The sequence below is a fragment of the Dendropsophus ebraccatus genome, chromosome 1 (genome assembly GCF_027789765.1).
Source record: "Dendropsophus ebraccatus isolate aDenEbr1 chromosome 1, aDenEbr1.pat, whole genome shotgun sequence".
NCBI classification, from domain to species: domain Eukaryota; kingdom Metazoa; phylum Chordata; class Amphibia; order Anura; family Hylidae; genus Dendropsophus; species Dendropsophus ebraccatus.
The window spans coordinates 7,597,556-7,613,736 of record NC_091454.1 but is presented as its reverse complement, the minus strand read 5'-3'; the positions used below and the strand labels follow the sequence as shown (position 1 = coordinate 7,613,736).

Below are 16,181 nucleotides of genomic sequence, written 5' to 3'. Positions count from 1 at the left end.
AGACCACCCAACTGAAGTAGACAGACAACCATATTGCAATCATTGTTTATTAGGCCACCGACTCCATGCAGCACCAGTAGAAAGTGACTACACACCATACTACACCACATCATTGGACAAGCTCTCCACAATTCCCATACTCCAGCTCTTTGCTTCATCCATGGCCTCATAAAGGGTGGACCGACTAGTACTCCAGCCAGATATGAAGTACCTGAACCAGTCCTTTCCATATAACCACAAACAAACCACACAACTCAACCCAATGGTGGGTCTGACACCATGTCTAGTCAGTCCTGATACAGCAGGTACCCAGAGAATGTGGAGTATTTCCAGCTGCTGCCATAGATGGCGCCTCTGTGTAGCCGTAACCAGATCTGGTCCCCCTGGAAAAGTTGCAGGACGGCGTGGTTACTGGCCGTCTCATGGTCTGGGGCTCCATCGTTGGCATAGGCTGAAACCATCACCTCCTCATTCTTCATCAGGTTCACATACAGAGGGACATTCACTGCCAGCTTTAACATGTGGAATATGAACACGTAGGTGCCATTAACCGGACACATGAACCGTCCCACCTGGAAGTCAAACGTGTCCCCCAGATTGTTGAGCAGGAGGTCAAAGACGATCGGCTGGTCCAGTGTGCCGGGGGCAAAATTAGAGGTTCTGGCTGCGGAGAAGGCCACCCTCATCTGCTGGGGAAGAGGATAGACGTGGACTGGTAGAATGGTGGCAGGTTGGCCGCTCATTGACATATCAACCGACGTCATGCTGCGGGAGTCCCCATGTCCAGAGTCCGTACTGTTAAAGCTTTCCTCCATCTCTGGGTTCCCAAGTTGGGGGGAGTCACTCCAACCTATAGGGGAGACCATATTTATTAAAGGTCTATAAAGTGGATCCTCAGCCCTACTGTACAGAAGAACGTAGTCAAGTATGATGATTACTCACTTCTTATGGTGGAACGGCCAGCTGGAGTGATCGATCCTCTCTTATGGCTAAGGTGAGAGTTTGCATCCTACAAAGTGAACACAGCAATCACCAGCCATTTCCTAGATTTATCTGGTGTTGGCTCATACCGGCCTTCTATCCTTCCTACCCAAGGTGGTACATATTGTAAAGACCATGACGAAGTGGCACCAGCTAGGGTTAAGGGTGGAATAAGCCCTAGAGATATAGGAGGCATCTCCCATCCCCTCTATTGAACCTTCTACTCGACAGAGCTAGTCTTACCCGGGGTATATACTGGGTGACAGGGTAGTCTCGCCCACTGCAGGGTACATGTCCATAGCTTCCATTGGAAGGACATTGGGTTCCTCTATAAGTCTCAGGCACTAGAACAAAATGTTGGTTTTAAAATTAAATTGAAAATAAAAAAAGGGGGGGGGGGAGGGGGAGTCACATCTATAAAAAGGAAACTATGCCCACTTGCCTTTAAAGCTTGTCTGGCAGCGATAGCCATTGGTCATCACCCGGGCTCCGCGGCTGGTTCCTCTCACCATTCCACCTCGGGTACTTATGCATTGCTGGGGAATTCGAGGCACCAGGTTGGGGGTAGATGTGTAACAGGGTATACTTCCATTACTCACCGGAGGCATGCCAGAAGGATAGGGACCCCCTGAAGAAAAATGGAGTGCAGGTATGGATTTTACCAGAAGTGGTGCAACATCCTTAAGGGTACATGCACACTACAGACTTCAAGAAGATTTCGCCATCAAATATCATTGAGTCTATGATACAGGCAGAACTTCAAGGTGATGCCGCCCGCTGGAATCCTCTTGCAGTCTTTGAATGTGACCAAAGACTGCATGGACTGCAAGGACCACTCTGTATTGGACCAACCAGATAGTGGCCGCAACCCTAGAGTCCAGATCATCAATATGTAGTGCCCAGGAAATCCCTTTAATGGGAACTCTACCTTGATACTCAGTGTCTACACTTACCCACCAGCGGCTCCTGTATGAGAGAGTGCGGCTCGCCACCGTTCATATCTAGTAAGCCATGAGGAAGAGTCTGAGTACTTGCAGTGCTGAAGGTCTGCTGGTACTCCGGGGAATACAGTGGATCTTCTTTTATCTCCATCTCCTTACGGGCCAGCAGGGGAGGGTTCACTTTAAATACCTAAAGAGTGGAGAACAAAAGAAATCCACTAGATTAGTATTCGCTAGTTTGGCAATTGCAGAAGAAAACAAACACCAGTTTCCCCATAGTGATGGCGGGCTTCCCTAGAAGCACGGGGAACCATACTTCAACCATTATGACTGGTGTCCAAAGGGACAACGGCTGCCGTATCTAACAAAACTCACGGCCTGCATCCCTTGAAAGGGAGACTTGTGTGAAGAGACTGGGGTGCTCCTGGTAGACAGCGGGGTTCCTTCCCTCTTCAGCTGCACGAGCGGAACGTTGGTCGGAGTCTTAGGAGACTGGAGCGGCTCAGTTTGTAGAGGCACAGGAGTCTGAAATGAGAAGCATATACAGCGTGTGGCCCTATAGTCATGCTCTATAAAGATACAACCCACCATGCCCAGACAGCCTCTTGCTACCAGGGGACAGCCTCTGGCTATTGGGCATGAGATTGGAGTTTGGCAACAGTTGGGAGAAAACTGCAATAAGGTAGCTAGAAGTCTATAAAGTCTTAAGTTAAACACCAGTAGATCATAGACTCGCACTGGATTAGTCAACATCCCGGGAGAAACTCAGATGGCCAAGCATGAGATCATACTGTGTTTCTTAGTACAACCAATGGCTGGCTCCTCAGGCCACCAAAGACTTTTACATTGAGTATAGTCTTCCACAATAGCCTCATTGGCTAGAGATTGCATGAACCTCAAACCATGAATGATGAAACTAACCAGACTTCTCTCTGGAAGAGAATCAGGTAGAGGAGAGTTCGGCACACGGACTGGCTCTGGAGTCCGTACTTCCACCACTTCTTGGGCTGGAGAAACAGGAACCTACCAAAGATAGAAGGAAACTCCTAAACCAGCACCTCCCTGCTATGATTGAAGTTTCTCCTTGTACACCAATGAACATTCACAACATACATTTATGGGGGAGCATGCAGGAGATGGAGGATCAACTGGATCCGATCTAGCAGGAGAGACTGGGTCAACTACTGGTTCCATAGACGCTGGTGGAGTGGACTCCTAGGAACAGGGAAGTACTGTTATCACAGAATGCATTGGTCTACAGTGGACAGTGAGAACACTGTAGTCTTCAGTGAGATTGTTGGACTCTTAAAATAGCAAGAGTTACCTTTTCAGCTGGCACAGATGATTCCTTTAGACTTTCTACGGCCTCAGACACTGATGGAACTAGAAGGATGAAGGGATTACTCTATGGTCAATGTTCTAGTATGGGGATTTCATGCAATTCTGTAACTTATGAACAGTCAAGGAAGCAAAGTAGAAGTTCAAGTTGTTCCCGATATCCCATTAGAGCAATAGCCGTAAGTCACTGGTGGGGATCCGTGACTGGTATGGACATTGGTTATGGACATTTGTTTGAGATTTGCATGTATGATATCTGTCACAACCTAAGATGAAAAGGTCTAAGGGCCCTATTCCACGGGATGATCATCATTCACATAATTGTTAACGATAAACGATCTCAAACGACCGCTATTGCGAACAGACTGAAGTCTCACCCATTCACACGGAACGATAATCGTTACTTATGATCGTTCTTGCGGTCGTCTTGTCGTTGCTATTGCATTCGTAGCTACTGTGAGCGACCACATGACATCTTATTCCATGCGAATGAGCAACGATAAAAATAGGTCCAGGTCTTAAGCGATTGAGTTCTCGTTCCTCGTTTAATCGTTAACGGCTATTCAACTGAACGATTATTATGCTTCAATCCGAACAATTTAACGATTATCTGAACAATAATTGTCCCGTGGAATAGGGCCCCAAGTCGTGTCCAGATTAGAGCCACTAACCTTCAATCAGAAGTCTTGGAGAGGCTGATCTTTGGGATGAAAATTCATAATCCAACATGGAGTCCTGGGAAAAAAAAAAAAACTTTTTGAAACCCCACCGGTGGTTATCCATTGCTTCCTCCAGCCTAATCGTATCTTGAGGCTCCTCTTACCTGCATGAAGTTATACGTTCCTTTGATCTGATCGATGAGATCCTCCAGTTTTTGTTTCCGCAGCTCCGGATCCTTGGGGAGAGTTGGCGAGTAGCAGAATTCAGCAGCCGGCTGGGAGGCCACACGGTGCGGCTGGAGGAACAAATATTCATGTAGGTAAAGATTCTGTACTCCTGTGCTTGGAGGTGCTAACAGGTATTGTTGTGATGTCAGAGGGGCGGAGCAAAAATGACAATCTATGACAGGCTCCGCCCCTGAGGTTCCACACCACATTCTGTTTTGCCTGAGTTTCTTTTAGGCTAATGCCCATGACCAGCCAACAGACCTGAGTATTGTTCACGGCTGGTGACAGGTGGTTGATACAGATGGGAGCGGGGACTTCTCTTTTCTTCACCATTATCTGCACACTTTGGACAGGAGACATCTTAGGATCCTGATAGGAGGAATGAACAGTCTAATTCTAAGGTCCATTTACGTCTGAGGTCAGCTAACCAGATTTATACACGACATCAACGCTTACCTTCAGCTGGGTGGCAACTTTTACTTCCTGCTGAGGTTTTGGTGTCCGCTCACGTCTCTAAGATATAGAAGGAAAAGCTATAAACGCCTGCTTACCAACGCAAAGACTACGTCTTCTGAGAAGATGGTGGTAATTTAAGCAATGTGTGCCAGATGTAGTTTCCAACTCTCTTCCCCAGGACTACATCACCATGCTTTAGTCAACCTATAAAGAGTTGGGAACTTATTCCAGCACCACTAGGCACCGTTGTCGATATCCCAATCAGGTATTGTCCAACCAAGACAATAGCCTTATGCCCAACCACCAGGACACACTCTCCTAGTCAGACCAGGTCTGTTACCTCCTTAGGTGGTTCCAAGTCACACTTCTTTGGTTGTTTGATCACTGGTTGAGGGACATTTGCAGCTTCCCAGGGCTTGGTCAGGGGTATCAGCGATGGAGGAGACTGCCACCTTCTTGGTGGCTCTTGTATCTTCACATTTGCAGCTACCGCCCAGGGCTTTATTGCCTCCGGCTTTATGTATTTCACTTGCACTGGGATGGGCATCTCCGAGGCTTTGGGCAGCGGGTCTGGTTTTGGCACACAATGCCTGATGGGAAGCTGGAAGTAGAGGAGGTTAGAGGAGATTCCATGTGGCACCATCCACCATGAAGATGGTCAGCTTGTCCCTCCATAAAACAGGGCTTTCCCTAAAGGCAAGCAGGCCATGGCCACTAAAATATATGCTTTGGTCTTTGTGTCCACCCCATCTAGCTGGTCTAAAGGTCTTTACCTCTTTGGGAAGAGGCTCCTTTTTCACCTGTTCCATAAAAGACTCTAGAAATACAAATATAGAAGTCAGTATCATATTGGTTGATCCTAGACAAGCACCCTTCAAGGAGATACCTCATTTATCTCTAGGTACCTGGTTCAGCTGTAGCTACTTTGGCGATTTCAGTCTTCAGAGGTTTTTCCAAGACTTCTGGCTCCTCAGGTGGGGGAGGATCTGGAACACTTTCAAAATAGCCACAATCCAGCATCCTGGACACCAGATCCTTCAGGTACTTGTCTAGGATACATATACGAGGATAGGCTCATGAGTATACAAGCTATCAGAAGAAATTCTCTTAAGCCCCTGTCATACAAAGACCACCATCAGAGGACTACCCACAATTGGTCCCAGCCACAGTCTTCTCATTGCCCTCCAGAAGGTTCCACAGGTAGACGGACAACTGATCCATCTCATCTTCAAGACTAACGGAAAGAAAAATCAAGGCCAATCAGAAGAATCTTACAAACTCCACCAGCAGAATAGTGAGTGCAGCTCTTGAGTATAGTATAGGATGTAACTCAGGATCAGTAATGTATGTACACAGTGACCCCACCAGCAGAATAGTGAGTGCAGCTCTTGAGTATAATACAGGATGTAACTCAGGATCAGTAATGTATGTACACAGTGATCTCACCTCAAGCTAGAAGGCCTTACACATACCAAGGAGATAAGTCCGGTTTCCTTTCTGGTAGACATTTCCTTATTACCCCAGAAGAATATTTAGGCATCAAGAGCACAGAGACAATACAGCAAATGGGTTTTAGGATCACAACCAGTAATTACCATGACAGTTTTGGGGGCTCGTCCGGGATCCCAAGTGCTGTTTGTAGTGACAATCGACAAGAAACCCTGATATTAGACAACCGAGAACCACAACCAAAAGAGTTACAGTAGGATTGCAAAATTTTGTCTCCCCATTAACACCGGGTATTGGATCTGCTGTCACAGTAATTACTGTTTACGATCCAAGAGTTAAAGGCAACATGTAGAACAATGACCCAGAGTAATGGGAAGGCACAGTAATTCTGCCTTCTAGATTTTGTGGTTTTGATTTTGTCAACTGTCCTATGAACAGCATTCTGGATCCCGGATGAGCCCCCAAAACACCCACTTTGGGATCATAACTAGTAAGTACCATTACAGTTCTGTGGTCTCATCCAGGATCCCAAATACCGTTCATAGGGACAGTTGACGAAGAACCTCGACAGGTAAAGTCACTTTGCAGTCTTACTGTGCCTTCCCATTAGTCTGGGTCATTGTCCCAGGTGTCGCCTCTAACTCTTGGGGATCATAAACAGTAACCAATATGACAGACCCAATACCTGGTGTTCATGGGGAGACCCAGTAGGATTGTAAAACCTTAACTGACACCTTCCGTTTGTGGTTCTCGTATGTAATTAGGGTTCTTTGTTGGCTGTCCCCATTTGGATCCCGGACGAGCCCCCAAACTGTCATGGTAACTGGTTATGATACCAAAGAACGTCTCACCTCATGTGTTGGAACCTCTTGTGACAGATGAGTTTGGAGAACTTTGAGAGAGATTCCAGCTCCTTGGAGGTGATGTACATGGCCCCGTTGATCCCCTCCTTGAAGTCTTGCTGCACATGGTCCTGACAGAAGGACTGTAACAAGTACTGGATCTGCAGCACCGTGCGCAGGCGCTTTTTCTCAGCCTCGGTCTTCTGGACGTGCTCTCTCCTTAGCGCCTTCTTTTGAGCCTTTATTAACTTGAAGAGTTACATTACATATAGAATTTACATAACCCGCTAAAACTACCACCAGGTATCAGTATAGACAGTCCACACAGCACCATGCATACAGGTACACTCCTAACCATAGGGGTCCGTTACATTGTCACCGACTATTAGTAAGGGATTGGATATGGGAGGTCATATCGGTTACACAGTGGAAGGAGCAGGGTCTCCAGCAGCACAGAGTATTTCAGGAGGCCAGTTAGCAGGTACATCCTCCCATCATACTTACATCTTGGCTCAGAGAAGCGAACACTTTTTGAAGATCTTTGGCAAATTCCAGATTGTGGATGACCTCAGTGTACTTCTCTACCGCCTCCTGCAAGTAAAGCAATGGTCTATGATGGACACCAACCTACAACCCCCTCCCCCCATCAGGGGAGTGTCATTATAACGACACAAGATCCCAAATTACTACGTGACAACACTGAGCTGCCAGAAAGCATGAGCAGGGAGTGTTGTCATAGGGACAGCACAGAAACTAGTTATGTACAAAGGAGAGAGAAATCCCCTTAAAACCAACTTCTTGCTACAACATTTAGATGTAGAGTAATAGGACTACACCGAGCTAGCTTGTAGTCTGTTACCATGGAGACAGTTCTGCCTAGGAGCTGTATACACACCAGCTGGTCCTGATTCAGCACCTCTCCATTGCTTAGACGGTCACGGTAATCTTCTAGTTTTACCTGGAATTAAAGTGACAAATTTGAATTAAACTTCACACAATGATTGGTTGATCTCGATGGGAAATTGTTTCATCCACGATCTGACTTATCCCAGTTGTAATAAACCCCCCTCCCCCATGACGGAGTCTCCCACTATAACCAGGCAGACGTTGCCATCCTCGGCCTTCACCTTCTTCTTCTCGATGTTGCGGATCTTGTGCTTCAGGCTGATGAAGCCATTCTCCAGGTACGTCTCATAGACCTGGAGCGGAGTGGCAGAAGACGACAGCGAGGATTGCAGAGAGCAGAGACCCCGATCAGACAGATGCTTGGGGTCTCCCGCCAGGTGAGTCAGCTGACCATCACTGCCAGGGCTGGAGGGCGAGAGCTGGACCATAGTGCAGGATTAGCCTGGGGGGCCAAGATGGAGTCAGTATGTTAGGTACCCGAGACTGGAAGCAACTAAAACTTCCTTTAAAGGGGTACTCCACTTAATAAAAGTTAACCCTGTTCATTCCCCACCCATAATGTAAGCTTCTTATAGGTTTCTATTACATGAACTGGGCAGTGTGTCTGCAGCACATCCTGACAGGAAGCTGCTGAAAATCCTCACTTCTTGATCCACATGGTCTCGACAAATCTGTCCTCCCCCTCCCTTCTGAGACCAAAGTCACATGAACATGGTCCCTTCTGTTGCCAGGCAAGCTGTAACAACTTTTCTAACCCCACCCACCACTGACATCCCACCAATTAGAGAGCACCTGGCCAAGGGGCGGGGAAACAACAGCGACAGCCTCCAGAGCAGTATAGGGAAAAGGAAACTTCATCTCTTTGTAATCTATGTAGATGGATATGTGGCCCAGGATAGGGCTTGTCTGTTATGGTAGTGCCAGCACACAACATTGCTAGGTGTCCAGCAGTGAGGGAGGGAGGAGGGGCATAGAAGGAGCTTGTGTGGAATCCAGTCAGTGTGTTGTGAGGTAAAAGGTTCTGTTATGTGTGAGGTAGAAACAGTGACAGAAGCCAGAGCTCACAGTACAGATGCTGGATTTGTCACAGGGGGAGAGAATTCAGCCCAGTGGGAATCAGATGGATTACAGGATAGGACTGGTGACACTCAGGTACCTGTGAGGGATCCCCCCTGTGAGAAGCAGCCGGACTCTGTGGGTGCTAGGAAGGCTGCGTACACATGTACAGGATCCGCAGCAGATTTGATGCCGTCTTCAGTTATTTAGTTAGTGATATCTGCTGCGGATCCTGTACGTGTGACCGCACCCACAGGGTATACGCACACTACAGGAATCACGCGGATAACTTGCCCCGGATTCTGTCGCTCGCCCCATCCACCCGTCCCATAGGCTCCATTCTATAGTCAGGCAGATTCTGCTGTCCGGCCAAAGAATGGACATGTTAATTTTTTGGGAGGATGGTGGAATCTGCCTGACCACAGAATGGTGCCTATGGGATGAGCGGAGAGAGAAGGGCGAGCAACAGAATCCGGGGCAAGTTATTTGCGCAATTTCCTTGGTGTGCACATACCCTTAGGCCGGATTAACATGTAACTAACAGGCAATGGATCCAGTACGTGTGAACCTGCCCTTACAGTGTAAAGCAGAAGCAAATTGAGCCAGCCAAGGGCATGTACTTAGCAGTTGGCTCTGAGGTGCAATGCATGATGGGAAGTGTAGTTTCCTGGCGGCGCCATCTTGTATATAGATCAGCTTTTAGAAAAACGAGAGACGGCTCAATATATTCAGGGAAACTTGTTAAGCAAGATCAGCTAGGTTTGGGAGCATTTCAGTTTTTAGCTCTTTAGTGGAATACCCCTTTAAGGGCATGACGAGAACTGTAGTTTTGACACTGGTTCAGGAGACCATGGCAGAGATATAGGATAAGTTATCCCAGAGCCCCATGGAACAATGTATGGTATACCATACAGTACAGTGAGTCGTATGGTAGGTCGGGGACCCCGTACCCTACAGCCAACACCTGGACCGCTTATGGGGGGACCCAGGCACCAGGACCGCTTATGGGGGGACCCAGGCACCAGGACCGCTTATGGGGGGGACCCAGGCACCAGGACCGCTTATGGGGGGGACCCAGGCACCAGGACCGCTTATGGGGGGGACCCAGGCACCAGGACCGCTTATGGGGGGGACCCAGGCACCAGGACCGCTTATGGGGGGGACCCAGGCACCAGGACCGCTTATGGGGGGGACCCAGGCACCAGGACCGCTTATGGGGGGGACCCAGGCACCAGGACCGCTTATGGGGGGGACCCAGGCACCAGGACCGCTTATGGGGGGGACCCAGGCACCAGGACCGCTTATGGGGGGGACCCAGGCACCAGGACCGCTTATGGGGGGGACCCAGGCACCAGGACCGCTTATGGGGGGGACCCAGGCACCAGGACCGCTTATGGGGGGGACCCAGGCACCAGGACCGCTTATGGGGGGGACCCAGGCACCAGGACCGCTTATGGGGGGGACCCAGGCACCAGGACCGCTTATGGGGGGGACCCAGGCACCAGGACCGCTTATGGGGGGGACCCAGGCACCAGGACCGCTTATGGGGGGGACCCAGGCACCAGGACCGCTTATGGGGGGGACCCAGGCACCAGGACCGCTTATGGGGGGGACCCAGGCACCAGGACCGCTTATGGGGGGGACCCAGGCACCAGGACCGCTTATGGGGGGGACCCAGGCACCAGGACCGCTTATGGGGGGGACCCAGGCACCAGGACCACTTATGGGGGGACCCAGGCACCAGGACCACTTATGGGGGGACCCAGGCACCAGGACCGCTTATGTGGGGACCCAGGCACCCTCCCTGGCAGCAGGATTACTTATGGGGGACCCGATAACCCATCCCCCCAACATGATGACTGCTTATTGGGGACCCTGCACACTACACCACCAACACTGCATATTAGGGACCATACAGACTACACAACCAGCACCAGACCCACTTACACAGATGGGGATCCATCACAGCCCCCCACCCACAAGACCGGACATGTGGACCCCACACTATAACTACAGCCTCAGTGCTACACATGACATTGCCATGAGGCGCTGGAGCTTTTCTCGCAGTTATCAGCCACTTCACCAATGGATGGCGCTGTAGCACAGCAATTCTTACTGACCGTCACCTTCACCAGGTATATATCTCACTCCAGACACAGCGCTCAGCACTTCCCACAGGAAAATCAAGTGGCTGCAAAGCTCCAGCCTGAGATTGAATATATACACCTGTTCTGGGCGGGGCTTCAGCCTCACTGTGGCCACGCCCACTGGACACCTGGACAAGCTGTGTCCTCTGATCAGCTGCAGGTCTGGGGGGATTGTTCTTTATCGCCCCGCAGAGGACACGACTGGTATTACAAGTCAGTGATTCCCTATGGTGGTCTGATCCAACCTGAGACCCTTCACACTGTCCGGACAGCCCCCTGCTGGGAGTTGTAGTTCCACAATGGCTAAAAGAGGACACAGTTGTTTGGGTTAGTGTTACCAAACCTGGTGGAAACTGTGGTCAAAATGTAAATTTAGTCACATGATTAAACGACACAAACATAGAAGATAACATATTTCACACTTTCAATAATTTCATACAAAATGAGCCAAAAGACGAGCCGTACTTTACTTTATTGTTCCCCTAAGAAGACACAATCAATAAGTCCGTACAGACTGACCCCACAGCCGATCCGTACACACAATATAGTACACGCGATAGATAATTCCGTACAGACTGACCCAAGAGCCGATCCGTACTGTACTTTATTACTTTCCTCCATCATTTCATACTGTACATTCCTCCGTACAAAATGTCCCACGCCTCCCCCCGTACTGTACTTTATTGCTCGGCTCTCTGCTGACATTCGCGTTCCATACAGCGTTTATTGGCCTGTCATTTTTGCGGCAGCCGTAAATGAAGGCAGAGAGATGATGCGCTTTTGCTTTACGGTCGTGTGAACCCGTTTAGATTCCAATCTGTTGTTGTCTATTCGGGTTCGTCATGGATCCGAACCGGATTATCCAGGCCCTGCGGGGGACCATCGACCCTAAGATGAGGCTGGCGGCCGAGACTGAGCTCAACCAGGTGAGAGGGAGACAGGACGGTGCACCCCCGCCGGGCTGATAATCACCTGTCCCAGAGGATGCGGATAACGGTCTGCCAGGGCAGGACGAGCCCAGTTTCCCTTAGTGTAGGGGGGGGGGTATAGGAGAGTGGGGTGCATGATGGTGAAGCCGGGTGCAGGGGTCTGCAGGTCGCATATATGTCCCCCAATATCCCGATGTGTGACAGGTGGGGGGTATATATAATAATATCAGGACGTCCTGTCTTCTCTCTTCTCCTCCAGTCCTACAAGATCATCAGCTTCGCACCAACATTACTGCAGATCATTGTGTCTGATGAGGTGGAGTTCCCTGTACGCCAGGCGGGTGAGTATACATATATATACCATATAGCCAGGCGGGTGAGTATACATATATACCATATAGCCAGGCGGGTGAGTATACATATATACCATATAGCCAGGCGGGTGAGTATACATATATACCATATAGCCAGGCGGGTGAGTATACATATATACCATATAGCCAGGCGGGTGAGTATACATATATACCATATAGCCAGGCGGATGAGTATACATATATACCATATAGCCAGGCGGGTGAGTATACATATATATACCATATAGCCAGGTGTGAGTATACATATATACCATATAGCCAGGCGGGTGAGTATACATATATACCATATAGCCAGGCGGGTGAGTATACATATATACCATATAGCCAGGTGTGAGTATACATATATACCATATAGCCAGGCGGGTGAGTATACATATATACCATATAGCCAGGTGTGAGTATACATATATACCATATAGCCAGGCGGGTGAGTATACATATATACCATATAGCCAGGTGTGAGTATACATATATACCATACAGCCAGGCGGGTGAGTATACATATATACCATATAGCCAGGTGGGTGAGTATACATATATACCATATAGCCAGGCGGATGAGTATACATATATATACCATATAGCCAGGTGTGAGTATACATATATACCATATAGCCAGGTGTGAGTATACATATATACCATATAGCCAGGCGGGTGAGTATACATATATACCATATAGCCAGGTGTGAGTATACATATATACCATACAGCCAGGTGTGAGTATACATATATACCATATAGCCAGGTGTGACCTGTCTGATCCTGAGTTCCATCCTGTATTATACTCCAGAGCTGCACTCACTATTCTGCTGGTGGGGTCACTGTGTACATACATTACATTACTGATCCTGAGTTACATCCTGTATTATACTCTAGAGCTGTAATCACTATTCTGCTGGTGGGGTCACTGTGTACATACATTACATTACTGATCCTGAGTTACATCCTGTATTATACTCCAGAGCTGCACTCACTATTCTGCTGGTGGGATCACTGTGTACATACATTACTGATCCTGAGTTACATCCTGCATTATACTCCAGAGCTGCACTCACTATTCTGCTGGTGGGGTCACTGTGTACATATATTACATTACTGATCCTAAGTTCCTGTATTATACTCCAGAGCTGCACTCACTATTCTGCTGGTGGGGTCACTGTGTACATATATTACATTACTGATCCTGAGTTCCTGTATTATACTCCAGAGCTGCGCTCACTATTCTGTTCCTCTCCCCGGTGACAGCGGCGATCTATCTGAAGAACATGGTGACTCAGTATTGGCCGGACAGGGAGCCGATGATCGGGGAAGTTGTGTTCCCATTCAACATCCATGAGAATGATCGTCAGGCGATCCGGGAGAACATAGTGGAGGGAATCATCCGCTCCCCGGACCTGGTCAGGTAGGAGGCGGCAGTATGGTGGCCGCTGTGGTACCCAATATGGCGGCTTTAGCTGCAGAGAGTGACTCTGGCTTCTGCCCCCCAGAGCTCAGGTGACTCGCTCTGCTTTCTGCCCCCCAGGGCTCGTCTGACTCTCTCTCTGCTTTCTGCCCCCCAGGGCTCAGCTGACTCTCTGCTTTCTGCCCCCCAGGGCTCAGCTGACTCTCTGCTTTCTGCCCCTCAGGGCTCAGCTGACTCTCTGCTTTCTGCCCCCCCCAGGGCTCAGCTGACTCTCTGCTTTCTGCCCCCCCCAGGGCTCAGCTGACTCTCTGCTTTCTGCCCCCCAGGGCTCAGCTGACTCTCTGCTTTCTGCCCCCCAGGGCTCAGCTGACTCTCTGCTTTCTGCCCCCCAGGGCTCAGCTGACTCTCTGCTTTCTGCCCCCCAGGGCTCAGCTGACTCTCTGCCTACGCGTCATCATCAAGCACGACTTCCCCGGACGCTGGACGGCTGTGGTGGATAAGATCGGCTTCTATCTTCAGTCATCGAACACGGGGAGCTGGCTGGGCAGCCTGCTGTGCCTCTACCAGCTGGTGAAGACATACGAGTGAGCAGCTGATCATGGCTACCGGGGCCGGAGCGAGCGTATACTGGGGGAGAGTGAGGAGGAGGGTGGAGAGTGAGGAGGAGGGAGAGAGTGAGGAGGAGGGAGAGAGTGAGGAGGAGGGGAGAGAGTGAGGAGGAGGGTGGAGAGTGAGGAGGAGGGTAGAGAGTGAGGAGGAGGGGAGAGAGTGAGGAGGAGGGAGAGAGTGAGGAGGAGGGAGAGAGTGAGGAGGAGGGAGAGAGTGAGGAGGAGGGTGGAGAGTGAGGAGGAGGGAGAGAGTGAGGAGGAGGGGAGAGAGTGAGGAGGAGGGTGGAGAGTGAGGAGGAGGAGGGGAGAGAGTGAGGTGGAGGGGAGAGAGTGAGGAGGAGGGGAGAGAGTGAGGAGGAGGGGAGAGAGTGAGGAGGAGGGGAGAGAGTGAGGAGGAGGGTGGAGAGTGAGGAGGAGGGTGGAGAGTGAGGAGGAGGGGGGAGAGTGAGGAGGAGGAGGGAGAGAGTGAGGAGGAGGAGGGAGGGGAGTGAGGAGGAGGGGGGGGAGTGAGGAGGGGGGGGGGGGAGTGAGGAGGAGGGGGGAGTGAGGAGGAGGGTGGAGAGTGAGGAGGAGGGTGGAGAGTGAGGAGGAGGGTGGAGAGTGAGGAGGAGGGTGGAGAGTGAGGGTGGAGAGTGAGGAGGAGGGTGGAGAGTGAGGAGGAGGGTGGAGAGTGAGGAGGAGGGTGGAGAGTGAGGAGGAGGGTGGAGAGTGAGGAGGAGGGTGGAGAGTGAGGAGGAGGGTGGAGAGTGAGGAGGAGGGTGGAGAGTGAGGGGGGACATGGAGGAGGAGGGGGGAGAGTGAGGAGGAGGGTGGAGAGTGAGGAGGAGGGGAGAGAGTGAGGAGGGACATGGAGGAGGGTGGAGAGTGAGGAGGAGGGGAGAGAGTGAGGAGGAGGGGGGAGAGTGAGGAGGAGGGGGGAGAGTGAGGAGGAGGGGGGAGAGTGAGGAGGAGGGGGGAGAGAGTGAGGGGGGACATGGAGGAGGGGGGAGAGTGAGGAGAGGGGACATGGAGGAGGGGGACGTGGAGGAGGGGGAGAATGAGGAGGGGGAGAGAGGGATTAAGGCCCTATTACACTGAACTTTTTCGAACGATTATCGTTCATAAAATCGTTCAAACGACCGCTCGTTAACGATATTCGTTCAGTGGAATAGCTGTAAACGAGCGAAGACAACAGCGAAATCGTCGTTGAGTCGTTCACTTTTTTTTTCAACATGTCGAAAAAAATCGTTGGTCTTTGAACAATAATTCGCTAATCTTTTTGTTGAATAAAAAATCTTTCAGTCGTTCTTGAAATGTCTACCTACATTTCCCCACGTTTTAAACGACCATGTAACGATGTAACGACCGCAAAAAAATCGTTACACTACAGATATCGTTCACGTTCCCACTCGTATTATGTGTTATCGTTCGCTTAAAAAAAATCGTTAAGTGCTCGTTACTGAGCGGTCGTTAGAGCGAATCTATGAACGATAATTGTTCCATGAAATAGGGCTATGAGGAGGGGGACGTGGAGGAGGGGGACGTGGAGGAGGGCGGTGTGGGGAGGGATTAGAGTACTGTGCAGAGAGTAGGGAGTATATAGTAGTAGATGACGTAGTGAGTGCAGAGTAATAGGGAAGAGAGGAGGGAGCGCTGAGTAATGTGTTAGTAGTTGGGGGCAGTAGGGATCAGTGAGTAGTGTAGTTGGGGGCAGTAGGGATCAGTGATTAGTGTAGTTGGGGGCAGAAGGCATCAGTTAGTAGTATGGGCAGTAGGGATCAGTGAGTTGTGTAGTAGGGGGCAGTAGGGATCAGTGAGTTGTGTAGTAGAGGAGACAGTAGGGGTCAGTCAGTAGTAGAGTAGACAGTCAGTAGTAGGGGCAGTAG

At 50.0% G+C, this 16,181-nt stretch overlaps 2 protein-coding genes across 2 annotated transcripts in view; one reads left to right on the top strand and one right to left on the bottom strand.

Annotated features, from left to right (window-relative positions):
- Nucleotides 1–59: 59 nt before the first annotated feature.
- Nucleotides 60–11,753, bottom strand: CAPRIN2 (caprin family member 2). The gene is made up of 22 exons (XM_069951034.1): nucleotides 11,683–11,753; nucleotides 8,022–8,242; nucleotides 7,790–7,852; nucleotides 7,399–7,485; nucleotides 6,904–7,142; nucleotides 5,755–5,837; nucleotides 5,509–5,652; nucleotides 5,377–5,420; nucleotides 4,944–5,204; nucleotides 4,604–4,660; nucleotides 4,409–4,516; nucleotides 4,084–4,215; nucleotides 3,932–3,995; nucleotides 3,247–3,305; nucleotides 3,036–3,137; nucleotides 2,844–2,945; nucleotides 2,298–2,447; nucleotides 1,935–2,112; nucleotides 1,424–1,609; nucleotides 1,225–1,325; nucleotides 943–1,009; nucleotides 60–850 (listed from the first exon to the last, which is right to left on the bottom strand). The coding sequence occupies exons 2-22, from the start codon at nucleotides 8,226–8,228 to the stop codon at nucleotides 288–290; spliced, it is 2,997 nt and encodes a 998-aa protein (XP_069807135.1). The 5' UTR covers nucleotides 8,229–8,242; nucleotides 11,683–11,753; the 3' UTR covers nucleotides 60–287.
- IPO8 (importin 8) overlaps nucleotides 11,679–16,181 on the top strand; it is a 20,574-nt gene continuing 16,071 nt past the window's right edge. The window contains exons 1-4 of the mRNA XM_069965599.1: nucleotides 11,679–11,929; nucleotides 12,192–12,273; nucleotides 13,552–13,708; nucleotides 14,134–14,292. Coding sequence (XP_069821700.1) covers nucleotides 11,846–11,929; nucleotides 12,192–12,273; nucleotides 13,552–13,708; nucleotides 14,134–14,292 — 482 coding nt within the window. The 5' untranslated portion in view covers nucleotides 11,679–11,845. The remainder of the gene's footprint in view (nucleotides 11,930–12,191; nucleotides 12,274–13,551; nucleotides 13,709–14,133; nucleotides 14,293–16,181) is intronic.